Genomic DNA, 13,255 nt, shown 5'->3' with positions numbered 1-13,255 from the left:
AATATTTCTAATTGAGCCAGGAGTTCAATTTCCTGATTGAAGCCATATTTTATTTTGTGTGAGCCTGTGTGAAAGCAAAAAATGAAAAACTGCAACATTAACGAGACTCCAGCGCTTTCCCAAAGCACAGAGCTGATCTGAGTTTAACAACTTTTACAAACTGCGCGGAGCAGCGAAGTTAAACATCTGTTTCAGTTACAACGCAAGAAAAATGACCACTGGAATTCTCTTTGAACCTTTTCCTCTCCGTCCTTACCTGAGCGACCGTCTCTCTGGATATCCACGTGGTGCCAGGCGCCGTCATTGACCTTAGCCTGGGTGGCCTTGACCTTGATGGTCCCGGAGCCCATGTCAAGCAGCAGGTACAGCCCTCCGTCCAGCAGCTCCACTGCAAAGAAGTCCACCTTGTTGTTCTTCTGGCCCTTCGCATCCCGCCGGTCCTGGGCTTTGCCGTGTGTGAAGAGGATCAGCCCGTTGGGCTCGGAGGTGCGGAAATCAAAGGAGATGGAGCCCACGCGTTTGGTGTTCCATTTTGGCAGAGCCAGGTAGGAGTCCGGGGTCTCGAAGTTGATGGGGTCGAGGGTGGGGACGTTTTCACACTTGAAGACCACATCGCCCTGGAGTTTCATCTTGGGGTCGACGATGCGGGCGAGGCGGGAAAGCTCCAGGCGGATGTCGTTGTTCTTGTACACCACCTGGGGAAGAGATACAGAGGACATTTGGAGAGTTACAGGAAATCTAAACTATCAGCAAAAAGTCATGGTTTGGGTTCGGAAAAAAAACAACTAAAGAGCAACGTTGTTACCTCCTGCATTCACGGACACAGTTTCTTTGTTCTTGGTCTCAATAACTCTGTTGCGTTACCTTGGTCACATGATCCTTCGTCACGTGATATTGACCTGCGTGTAAGTGTCACGCTTACAAAACTTGTAACCAGCACGTTTTACTGTAGTGGACGGGCGTGTCTATTTCACGTTCTGCCGTGACACTGGGACACAGTGATGGTAGAAACGTGACCATCATTGTGAATAGTGTATTAGAACATGTTAACTTGTATTTTTTTTTTTTTTAGCTTATTCATAATGTGTCACTGTGGGAGATCATGAAAAATATATATTTCTATATAAATGAATTGCGCTCCATTGCAAACTGTAATATTATAGGATCATAGTCTGGTATTATTACATATTGCAGATCGAGGACAGCTGAATCAATAAAACTAATATCTTCTAAGATTTGTTTGTCTCAGTCATTTTCTATTTCAACTTCAATTTATCCGCAATGAAAAGGAGATCATACACAGATGCATGACAGTATTTTCGTTCGATTGAACACCTACTGACTAAGTGAAGTGTGAGGAGTGACGGCTAAATTATCCCTGAGAGCGGTCGAAAAAACCAGTCTTCTTAAATTGAGGGTGAAACCCCACGGGAGGATCTGTGACCGTGTGAGAATATATCCAATATCATACCTGTTTACCCACAATAACTTCACACTAACCCCCTACTCCATCAGAGTAGAAAGCAGCTGCACATTATAGTCAAATACAACAAAATACCACAGAAAAGGGGAGCAGAATATTGTCAATTGGAATGCACTGATGTGGAAAATTAATGTTTTTTCTCTGTTATTTATTTTTTCTTTTCTGAGGAGGAAGACTGGCTTTTTCTGGTATGTAGGGCAGTGTGTGTGCAGGAAACAGCAACACTGTTAGAGGCAGCACAGATGTCAGCAAACAGGTTTTACTGCTGTGGGATTACTGATAATCCTGGAAGATTTGACAGTAAATCAACACAGGTGACCCGAGCACCGAGGAGGACTGATGGGAGGTGGGTGGGGCGCTGGGGGGGTGGGGAAGGGGCGGGCAGAAGAGTTGGTGAGAATAGGGGCAGCAGAAGGGAAGGAAACTGCACAAGAAAAAAAAAATACGTCAGGATGCGAGTGGAGGGAAAAAAAAAAAAAGCGAGAGATCTCAGATTAAATGCTGTAAAACCAGAGTTCACAGAATATGACTGTGAGTGTGTGAGTGTGTGCGTGTGTGTGTGTGTGTGTGTGTGTGCATGTGCGTGCATGTACAGTGCAAACAAGGCAATGCGGCCATCAGTGTGGTTAATGACCACACTTAATCTCCTGAACATGAACACAGCAAAATACTTAACACATTCCCACTGTCAGGCTTTGTTAATCTACTGGTGACGTACCACACATTACTAATTCAGTTAATTTCATTTTAAATACAGGAAACAAAGCCCCCTGCAGCAACGCGGGAACAGAAAGCTACACTGCTACAGAAAACTGCAAGCCGATTGAAACATGAGGATTTAATTGAGGCTCATAAAAGTAAAATACAGTCCCTTGAGGAAATCTTGTCATTACAATAATTAATAAAAATTTCAAATTCCCGCCATTTCTCCACAGTAAAGGGTTCCTGATTGAATCTCCATTGAAGGCACAAAGTAAACAAAAATTGCTTTATCAACAAAAATAACTCATTTACAGTCAACAAGGAATGTCAACCTCCCATCATCAAAACAAACCACATGCTGGTTGACTGTAAAAAATGGAAAAACTTGATGGGGCTTTCAGGAAAATGTGGTCTTAACATGACAATTTGTCACACACTACCTTGAGTCAGTTTAATCAGACAGTATGTGCTACATTACATGAGTGAGTTTTAGGCAGCTGTACAGTTGTATGTAAAAGGTTGCACTTTGTATTGTGCATACATTATGTGTTGAATTAATATGATTTAAAGCAACTATTTTTGCATGCAGGTTATTATTCTGTATTCTATATTACAGTCACAGGCTGTCTGTTTTGTAAAGCTATGTCATATTCATGACTAAGGATTTTGTTTTATAATTCAGAAGTTCATGGTTGTTATAAGTTCAGACAATAAAAGATGAGAGCTAAAAGGTTTCAAAAGATGTCTGTGATGTGCAGCATGCTTATTATCAGAGGAAATAATTGCATGAGTATTTCTTATTAGATGTAAGTTAAATCAAATTTTAAAAAATTCCCTGGACTTGTAATTTTTTCCAATTTCCACAATTATACTGTAAAAAAAAAAAGAATTACATGAAACATCGCAAACTGTGTCACAAATTTTGACAAAAACTGCTTAAAGATGTTTGGTCACAACAATAAGCAAAAGCACACACCATAAGAGGGTCCTGATCTAAATTTAGGTGAAGAGCTTTTAACATGTATACAGAATACAGAATAAGAAGCAAAATCCTTCACATATGTTGCAATATTATAACCAGGTATGAAAGTAAAGTACTGCGCATGATTTGTTTACTTCCATCTACAACCTAAATTGTTCTATAAATTGTCCGTCTGTCATAATTACCTTAAGCCTCAGCAAGTGTCTTCATGTTGTTTGCTTTGTTGAACACACAGTTGAAATACTTCCAAAGATTTATTACTCACACTATAAATAAAAGCAAAGCTTAGAAATTAAGAAGCTGGAACTCGAGGCTGTTCGGCAATTCTGCTTAAGAAACGACTTAAACAATGAGATTGTCAAAATATCTCTGAAGCTTGATCATTCCAGCCCTTCAGAGGACGTGTCAAGAAATAGATCCAATTATAGTGTTTCCGCAGTGTTTGAGTATGCTTAGCGCGCTAATATGAGTCATGCCTTGGGGGATCATTTCTGTTTGTTCTCTTTGTTTGCATATAATTATCAGCTAACCTCTAGATTTTGACAGAGCATTTTTTGGCATGATTTTGCTGTCTGACTTTTATCAATCAGGACAATTTGTTGATGTTGCTTTGCAGTTACCCAAACAACTGTCAGATTGACTGCACGTTGGGATGTTATGACAAACATCAGATGAGAAAAAAAGGGATTATTTTGAAAATATTGCCGCTGCCCTGTAACTCAAAATTATTTTAGTTTGAACCACCATTACTGATCTCTGAAACACTGATGTTATGTGTTTTCGTCTGAAGCCAAACACCTTGCATTCCACTTTCAGCACGCTTTTAGACTAGTCTTGGGTGAGAGAACAAACTGAATATTACATGAAAAGAGACAGAGAGAAGAAAGAGATGCTTTAATGCTGCTCATTTGCAATGGAGAACTTTTTTTGATGGTCACTGTGCAGTTCTTAGATGTAAATTGTTCAAACTTGCCAAAGTGTCTTTGAGACATATTAAGTGGAATTTTCTCAACATGGAAAGAATATTTAATCTCTGTGACAACACAAGGTCTCCATCAGAGGTCCAACAGGTTGATCGTACACTCAGTTTGTTTGATTCATGAAGAACTTTTAATTTCTTGACAGTGGGAAGTCTTTCCAAACACTCCCAGGCACGGCAGTGCTATTCTGGAACACACTAATCTTCCAATCATCCATCTCTGATCTGTTTTGGGATTATGACATATATATATTTTTTATGATTTTGTCCATCCTACTGCAGGCTGATCAATAAAGCAACCGAAAAGATGTTGTAAAAGAGGAACTGACTACTGCGGCTGCGTTCATGTTTCCCTTTATTTTTGCTGCACTCTGCTCCACTATCGTTTGGCCTATCAACGGCCTTATGGGGCCCATTTATAATGCACGCACAGGAGGACTGTAACGACTCCATGAAGCCGAGATCCTCTACGGACGGTACATCGATCGGTCCCCGGTAAGGCTGCAAGGAGACGGGTCGAGGGGAAGGGAAGGTGGGTGGAGGTGCGCACACAGACACTCGCGCGCACACAATCTCCTCCCTAATCTACTTCAGATCAGTGCCCAAGTCCTTTTGGCCCCCTGTCAGCTGCTGATTTAGCCCCAGTGTTAATGAAGGAGCGGGGTAATTCTGCTGAAGAGCAGTGAAGCCACAGACACACAAGGTGCTCCTGAAGCTTCGCAGAGAGAGAGACGGATTTGTTGAACATACGCACACATATACGCGTCAAGTTGTAAGACACCGCACTTTGTTTTTGTGCATACAATAGGCCTGTGTGCCGAGTTCACATTAATCAAACTGCATCTAAAGCTCATAGTTTGACAGCTTATGTAGTCGTTGTATTCCACATAAATCACGGATTGTTTTGTTCTGTAAAGCTACGTCACTTTTATGATTTTTTTTCGTAACTTTTAGCCCCATTGTTTTCGAAGTCTCATCAACAAATTAAATAAAACATTAGAACTAAAATATTTCTATGATGTGAAGCATGATTATGATTAAAAGGAAGTGATTACATATTTACTCCTTTATCAGGTAGTGCTTAAAAAAATAAAATGTTTCTTTCTTGACTTGCATTTTTTTTTCTAATTCCTGCAATTTTACAGGAAACACTCACTTCAAACTCCACAAATGACATCGCAAGTTTGAGAAAATCCGTCGCAAAATGAAGCAATTTTAATTGCAACAATCACAAAAAAAACTCCGCGAAATCCTGAAGAGGCTGTACAATACATACAATACTGTTTTGTAGGTGGTGCTTCAAGTAACAAAACATGACTTCGTTTAAGCAACATGTCTTTTGAGAAACAATGTCACAGCGACTCAAAGGCAGAGTGATTCTGTGAATTGGTCGAAATGATCCCATAATGTGACAAAATAAAGTGAATGGTGCAAAGCCAGTTGAGGCAGGCAGCTTCAGCTTTGCCACATGATAATCTATTCATTGCGACACATACAGTGCCCTCTGAAATGCACACACAGTGAAGCGTTCGGTTCAGTCTGTCACATTTACTTGCTCATAAACTCACTGCAAATGCTGCTGATGCTGCTTCACAGCTTTAAATACCAGCCTCTGCCTCTGCCTCCGCGGTCACAACGGCAACTACAGCCCCGCAGCCTCCAGGGCTCCACCTGCGGTGACAGTTTGCCTCGCTTCCTTCTGTTTAATTTTGTTTTGTGTCAAATATATGCATTGCAGGAAGCGACATGTCAGAGACACGCGGCAGCACATACGCAGAAGAAGAGCTTGGTTTTTGTGCTCTAAAATGCTGTGTTTCTACACAGGGTTGATCTCAGCTGTGTTTGTTGGTCATCTGCCTCACACATAATGAGTAATCACCATATTCATTTTACAGTTAAAGTTTATTTTATTTTATTTTATTTTATTTTATTTTATGTGTTGATGTGATCAAACATGCTTGATTTGTGGAGGCTTAAGTTTTAATTGATTTCTTTTTGGTGTATATCCTTGTCAGCTTGTGCCTAAGGGGTGATGAATTTCAAAGTGTTTCAACATTATATTGCTGATCAATAATGCTGCAATAATAACTATCTTAAAAAAAAAAAAGACTTTAATGTAGATTAGCTGAAGATGGTTGGTGGCCCAATTGAACGTGAAAGAATTTGTACAAAACAAAATTTGGTTGCAAAACGACAAATTGTTGATCGTTCATTTTATTTTATAATCTCGCAAAAACAGGAAATTAAATAAAGTCAAAATTGTGTGATGAAGAGTTTAGCCTTAGCTCAGCCTGTCTTTCATTTCCTGTGGAAAGTTAGTGTGAGATCATCTTATAAGTCGTACAGTCCAGTAAATAGAAAACTGTTCAGTGCTGACTGCAGTCAGCAACGAGTTGAAGTGAACTTGATTTCTGTATAACATTCAGACATAACACATATTTCAGTGGAGCTAAAGACGCTCACCAGTGAAAATCCAGTTTTTAACCTTGTTAACATGTCAATGTGGTGTTTTGGATATACTACAAGACATATCATGAGTGAAATAAGCAGTCAATGTTGGCTGAATATTTCCAATTTGGAACTACAGTTTATCACTAACGGCCTTAAAAACACAGATTCAGACAGCCAGGGTTTCATATGTCACATGTAAAGAGCCAATCAACTGGCAGGTAGGGGCGTTACATATGTTCGAGCAGCTCGAGCTGCAGGTGAACAGTGAAGGGTTGGGTGGAGAATTGAGGTGGGGAACATTTACATATTCATAGGTCAGCACCTACTGAATGAAGGCAAATGTGTGGAGCCCCATCTAAGCCACTTTAAGGCATGAGGGGATTTTTTTTTTTTTTTTCCTGCCATTTTTCTCCTGGAAAAAAATATAAATATCTAAATAACAGAGATGAGTTTTTAGGGGTTTAATCAAAGCCAGGAGAGAGACTTTATATAAATGTTACCTAATGGCTAAAAAAAACAAACACCAAAACTCTGTATCTGTATTCAGCTGCACTCTGAAAGAAGACAGGTTACAAAATAGATCTAATTTTGTCAACCAAAAAAACATCATTCATCTCATGCTATCAGTTCTCTGCTGTAATTGTCCTCCATGGGCCTGTGACTCTGGAATTCATAAATATCTTTCAGCAAAATTTATTTTTGTCATCTTACCTAATGTGAGGTTAAGAGGTAGCCAGAATTGAGAATACAGGTTTGTCACCTATCGTAAAATCCTCTGAACAAATAATGTTTACCCGTCACAGCTTAGCCTATAGGAGGGTGGGTGTAAAAGGTGAAGGCTTTCCATTAGAGTCTGAGGTTTGTTCCCATCCATCACTGTGTTGCCCTCTGAGGTGACATTAAAAATAAGTAAAATAATTAAAAGGACAGGGTGACATTTGCATTTGTAATAGAGGGGAAAACAAGCACCGCCTGAACGTACTGTGGTGACTAACGCATAACCGATGACGACAATGTTCCTCTCAAATGCCAAATATTGGTCCCTTGCCCCTCTCTCCTCTTCTTCTCACGTACTCATCACTCTTTTAATCTCCCTGAATAATAAGTGTGTTCTGCCTCCTGCTGCCACCTCACCTGCAACCTGTCTTCTCCAACACTCTGCCACTCCCTCTTTTTTTTTTATTTAAAACACTTTCTACCTTCACATCCTGGCTGCACCGCTTGCTTCTCATCACCCTCTTCCTGTTCCTCCACTTCCAGCACGCCGCTCCCCTCCTGTCTCAGCAGAGATGACATTGCACGCCCCGGCCGCCCCCACAGTCTGACACAAGTTGCCACTACGCAGCTCTAACGCTGCCACGGCCGCCTCGCCGTGCCGGGAGGAGGGGTTCGATGGAGTGAGAGGAGCTGAGATGGGAGGTGGTGGGAGAAGGGGTGGAGGAGGCACCGACTGCATGGCGCTGCAAAACATCCGGCTGACCGGAGAGCGAGCCGAGCGGCTGCCCACTGGCCCATCGGTCACGTGACGCGCTACAGCCCACATGGCAAAACACGAGCGTGGGCGGGGACGTGTGTGTCTGTGTTGTGTATGGATGACATCCCATGGAGCCCAGAGGCGAGGATGAGTGCAAGCGAAGACCGAAACAAGGGAGGGGATGTGATGGCAGCACGCGGCATCTCTTTTGTTGTCAGACGGAAGAGAAAAAGGAGGTATTTGCTCACTGTGGCAACACATACCTCCACCAACTAATTCATCAGCTCCAACTTATGTACTATAGATTTTTTTTGTTTGTTTTTAATCTCACACTGAACAGAGACCAATATGCGCTAACGTTCCTGCTTCGGCAGCATTTTGAGGTGCTTTAGCCAGACATCACACACACAGTCAGACAGAAATACTGACGCATTCTGATCTGAGCAACGGGCTAAACTCAACTGAATCATTCCTTCATTATCTGAGGATATTGAATCCAAAGGAAGAGGTGGAGGTGCCAGGGAGGAATAAATACGGTGTAGGAGAGCAAGAGAGGCAAGCGAGACAAAGACGTTCCACAGGGAGTACACGTAGGTGAAAAGCCTGCATGCAAATACACACACACACACACACACACACACACACACACACACACACACACACAGCACAGAGAAACACACACAACGTGGGCCTATGCGGAACAATCAAAGATATATCGTAAATGAATGAAGGTATGAGGAGGAGATCACATGGGCAGTTGTGAGCAATTTGCATGGTCATGTGTAGCAGCTGGCGTCACGCCCGTTTAACGGAGCAACGTAACGATGAAGAGCTGAGGATCACACAACACCACCGCTACCACAACCACCCCGTGAATCATCTCCATTCTCTTCCCCCAACGCTCTCACTCAAGGGCCAACTCATGCCGAGTCCCACTCGTTCAGATAATATTGGAAACACATGATAGACGCAACTGCCTCCGCAGCATGGCTCAAGGAATATGCAAATGTATGCCTCTTCAAAAACTGGGCAGCTGTTTGCAGAGACTCTTGTGGTTCTTTTTCAGAGGCCAACAACAGTCAGCGACTAGCTGATGAACATTTAGCAACTAAAAAGAACCAGACATTTCCCTCAGGATGTGGTGGGAGCCAAAACACAGCATGAAGGAGAGGGAGGATTGGATTTGTAGTGGGTTTGTAAGGTCGCTAGAGACAAGACTCCAAATTAATCCAAATGTCTGGATGTGTAAACAGGCAACTTCTAACTTATATTTGAAATGGCTAAAATATGTAAAACATGTCATTTGGAGCTTATTTAGAGAATTCTGCACTCAAGTGGCCAATAGTAAGGGATCAGTCCCTTTTTAAGCATTTTACATTCAATTAAAATATAAATCAAACACTTTTTTTTAAAAGGTAAAGGTGAAAGACTTCTTCTATTCCCACAAAATGTTTATTTCTTAAAAATGTTGTGCACAACTCCTCTGTCAACAAAATCTATCCACCCGACGTGATGCACATCAAGATTGGGACTTCGGACTGGTCATAACAAAAGGCCAGATCCTTGCAACATGGTGCAGTACATTATCACGCTGCTACATGAGGCGATGGCGGCGGATGAACAATTGGCTTCAGGATCTCATCATAATATCGCTGTGCATTCAAATGACCATCAATAAAATGTACCCGTGTTTATTATCTGTATTTTATGCCTGCCTATACCATAACCCCACTGCCACCGAGGGCCTCTCTGTTCACAACATCCACATCAGTGAACGGCGTCACATGACGCCATACGCACTCAGATTAGCTTCCTTGAGAGAGTTTCAACTGTTACATCCAGCTCTCTGGTTCCAGACAAGTGTGGCACACGTGGTTGTGAGGCTGTTTGGATGTACTGCCAAATTCTCAGAAACAATGTTGGAGACGGCTTGTGGTAGTGAAATGATCAGTCAATTCATGGGCAACAGTTCTGGTGGAGATTCAGGCAGCATGCAAATGTGATGCTCTTTCAAAACTTGTGACTTGTGTTGCATTATAAAACTCCATGTTTTAGAACGGATTTTATTTTAACAAGGCTCACCTGTGTACTCATCAGGTTGTTTAATTGGTATCTGGATGTGCTACTACACCTGTCAGGTGGGTGGATCAGCTTGGCAAAGGTGAAGTGCTCACTAACCCAGATTTGAACACATTTGTGAACAGAATTTGAGAGAAATAGACCTTTTGTGAGCATAGATGAAGTCCTTTTAGTTTAACTCATGAAAAATAGGAGCGAAAACCAAACTGTAGTGTTGATACTTTTGTTGAGTGTAAAATCAATATCGTGATCAGAGTAAATGTGTTTTCTCGCATACATTCATCAATCAATCAATTAAAATGCTTAAGGGGAAGTTTTTGCTTTAGCACCATTACAAACTGGCATTAGGATTATTAATGATGATGAATGAATATGAACATTAGCATTTCCTTTTTTTTGTACTGTACAAAGGGAACAAGTTTTGGAAAAAGCAAAGTTAGTAAATTTGGAAAAGGTGAACAACTGACCGAATGTGGTTCTTCGTGTTTTCTGTATTAATATATCTGGTTTTGGATTTGAGGATGTGAAGTCAGACAGTAGAGAAGCATTGCAGACAATCACCAGACTAGATAACACGGCTAATGAAAGCATCTTACCAACAAATTAGATATAAGATATCCTAAGTATGAATAGATAGAAGCTGTATTACACTGGGTTTGTCAGATTTACCTCCAGTTGAAGATGAGTGAGGAGACTCAGGTCAGGATTAGTGTGAGACTGTACTGCATCATCATGTGCATCAACATATAGACAAATGGATGTCCAAACAGCCCTCTTCACTCACTCAGTACAGACTGAACCACCAAACAATTAGGTCTCACTATTGTGTGTTTACAAATTAATAATGTATTATTAGGCAAAAGTATGGATGCAACTACCATCTTAATGAAAAACACAGTGGATCCAGGAAACTTTTTCCAAACAACCATAACACAGGTTAAATAACACAGGCGACGAGCTCATACTACTTTGAAGCTAAACATGTTTTAGAGTAGCCATAAAGCGCTGGCGTACCTGCTGTACGGCTCTGGCCCAGCTGCTCATTTATGTTTCATGCTTTGTGCAGGACCGACTACCAAAGCTGTCAAGAACTGAAAAACAACGAGTCCTACAATGCTGCAAAAGGAACAATGTAAGCACACATTTTTCATGAAATACAATAGCATCACAGGGAGATTTCAATCACCGGGTGTGTGATGTGGCTGTTTTGATCATTCCCTCCACCTGGTGGTAGACCATTAAAGGGTTTGTATATCTGGATTACTTTGAAGGTACAAATGAGTCGAGTGAGACAGTTCTCATCCTTGTTGTAAGAGATTTAGTAATCTTGCTTAATTGTGTCCCACTAAATCAAGCAGTGAATAAAGTCCAAATTCAAGATATGGTAACTATTTATTAATGGGAGCTCACATAAAAGGAAAGACATGGCTGGGTCATAGCAGGAATTTAATGTACTATCCTGTAAATATATGTCTGTGTGTGTGTGTGTGTGTGTGTGTGTGTGTGTGTGTTTAAGAGAGAGACACACACACACACACACACACACACACACACACACACACACAGCAGTTTGAGGATGGATGAGTGCTGCATTAGCCAGCCTGGCAATGACTGGAGGAACAGCAGTCTGAGCCACTCAGTCGAAACATACAACAATGCAGACAAGGTGACTTTGCCTTAGCAGTCACCCAAACCTGGCTCTGTCTGTGTGTGTGTGTGTGTGTGTGTGTGTGTGTGTGTGTGTGTGTGTGTGTTTGATGATCTGAAACATTTAAGTGTGACAAACATGCAAAAAAAAAAAAAAAAGAAACCAGGAAGGGGGCAAACACTTTTTCACACCACTGGGTATGTGTATATGTATGTGTGTGTGTGTGTGTGTGTGTGTGTGTGTGTGTGTGTGTGTGTGTGCGCGCGCGCGTCTGCACGTGTGCCCATGTGTGTGTGTGCATTGGGTGTTGGCACACTGAGCTTGCCAGCATATCACTGGACTCTTCTGGCTTTTGTCAAAATTGAGGCGAATTTGATAGAAGAGAAAAACAGCCACGGTGGAGACCAGCCTGTCTGAGACACAGATGCATATCAAAGTCTCTATAGATTACTTAAAAATATTATAAAGAGTTTTAAATGCAATAAGGATCAAATATGACTGTCTGTACAGATGGATTAAAGTAAACTTCCTGAGGGCATAGAAATCTTTTCAAAAAAGACTGACTGCAGTATGCTACAAAGGCATATGAATTTCATGGTAGTCCAATAAATAAACTTTTGTCAATTAATATCTGATTATCTTTTAATTATAATAAATACTGTACAGTGTTGTTTAGAATAACTGACAAATACAATAAATAAAAAGTATTTAATAAATCCTGTGATTGGTTATCGGCATCAAAAATCCTGATCAGAGCACCCTTAATTAAAAACATTCAGTTCAGCTCATGAAAAATATTTGAAGTCAGAGATTCAGCAGTTTGTTACCTTTTTTTTTTAAAGCTATAATCTCTGTCCCAGCACACCCGGTGCGAACATCAGGAAGTGAACGCATCAGTTTCTGTTGCCATGACTTTCAGGAGTGATTTCACTCAAGTAGCTGGGTACAAAATTGTTTTGTTGGTTTAACTCGTCATGTTCACTTCAGGACAAAACTAGGCCTATAAAAGAACCATTATTAGCTCAGCAGTCACCTGTTTGTGACAGCTTTCTCCATGATAGCTTTTGTGACTTTTGCAGTGTGTTTCTAAGATTTCATTGCGGTATCACGACATTGTTTTTCAGACAGCTGGCATGTCTTAGGTGACACCTGATCAGTCAGAAATGTCCACCGCTTTCTTCAGAGGATAACAAGAGAATCAATTAAGCGTCACGGTATTAAATGTCCTCATTTCATATGATCCGCCAAGGAGCTGCGTTGCATACATTAAATCCTTACATCCAACAGCTGTAACTGCTAACTGAAAATATCGTTGGCACCACCGCTATTAATGTTCTCAGAGTGCGATGCAGCAGCTGCTGGGCTTGTTCATCTCAGTCCAGTGTGAGATCTGTTCGAGAAGAAGAGCTGCTTTACCTTTTCCCCAAATATGGTTACACTGCAAATATCAATTTTAA

The 13,255-nt window shown here is 41.1% G+C and overlaps 1 protein-coding gene across 2 annotated transcripts in view; it reads right to left on the bottom strand.

Annotated features, from left to right (window-relative positions):
- The window catches only part of LOC138203620 (neurexin-3b-like), a 306,123-nt gene that overhangs the window by 209,936 nt on the left and 82,932 nt on the right, over positions 1 to 13,255 (bottom strand). For both annotated transcript variants that reach the window (XM_069158621.1, XM_069158622.1), the window contains one exon: positions 257 to 695. In XM_069158621.1, coding sequence (XP_069014722.1) covers positions 257 to 695 — 439 coding nt within the window. The remainder of the gene's footprint in view (positions 1 to 256; positions 696 to 13,255) is intronic.

This window comes from Embiotoca jacksoni, unplaced genomic scaffold (assembly GCF_022577435.1).
Source record: "Embiotoca jacksoni isolate LCO1_2020_lvr unplaced genomic scaffold, fEmbJac1.0.p SCAF_23, whole genome shotgun sequence".
Lineage (NCBI taxonomy): Eukaryota > Metazoa > Chordata > Actinopteri > Embiotocidae > Embiotoca > Embiotoca jacksoni.
The sequence above is the reverse complement of the archived record's forward strand: the minus strand, read 5'-3'. Positions and strand labels throughout refer to the sequence as shown.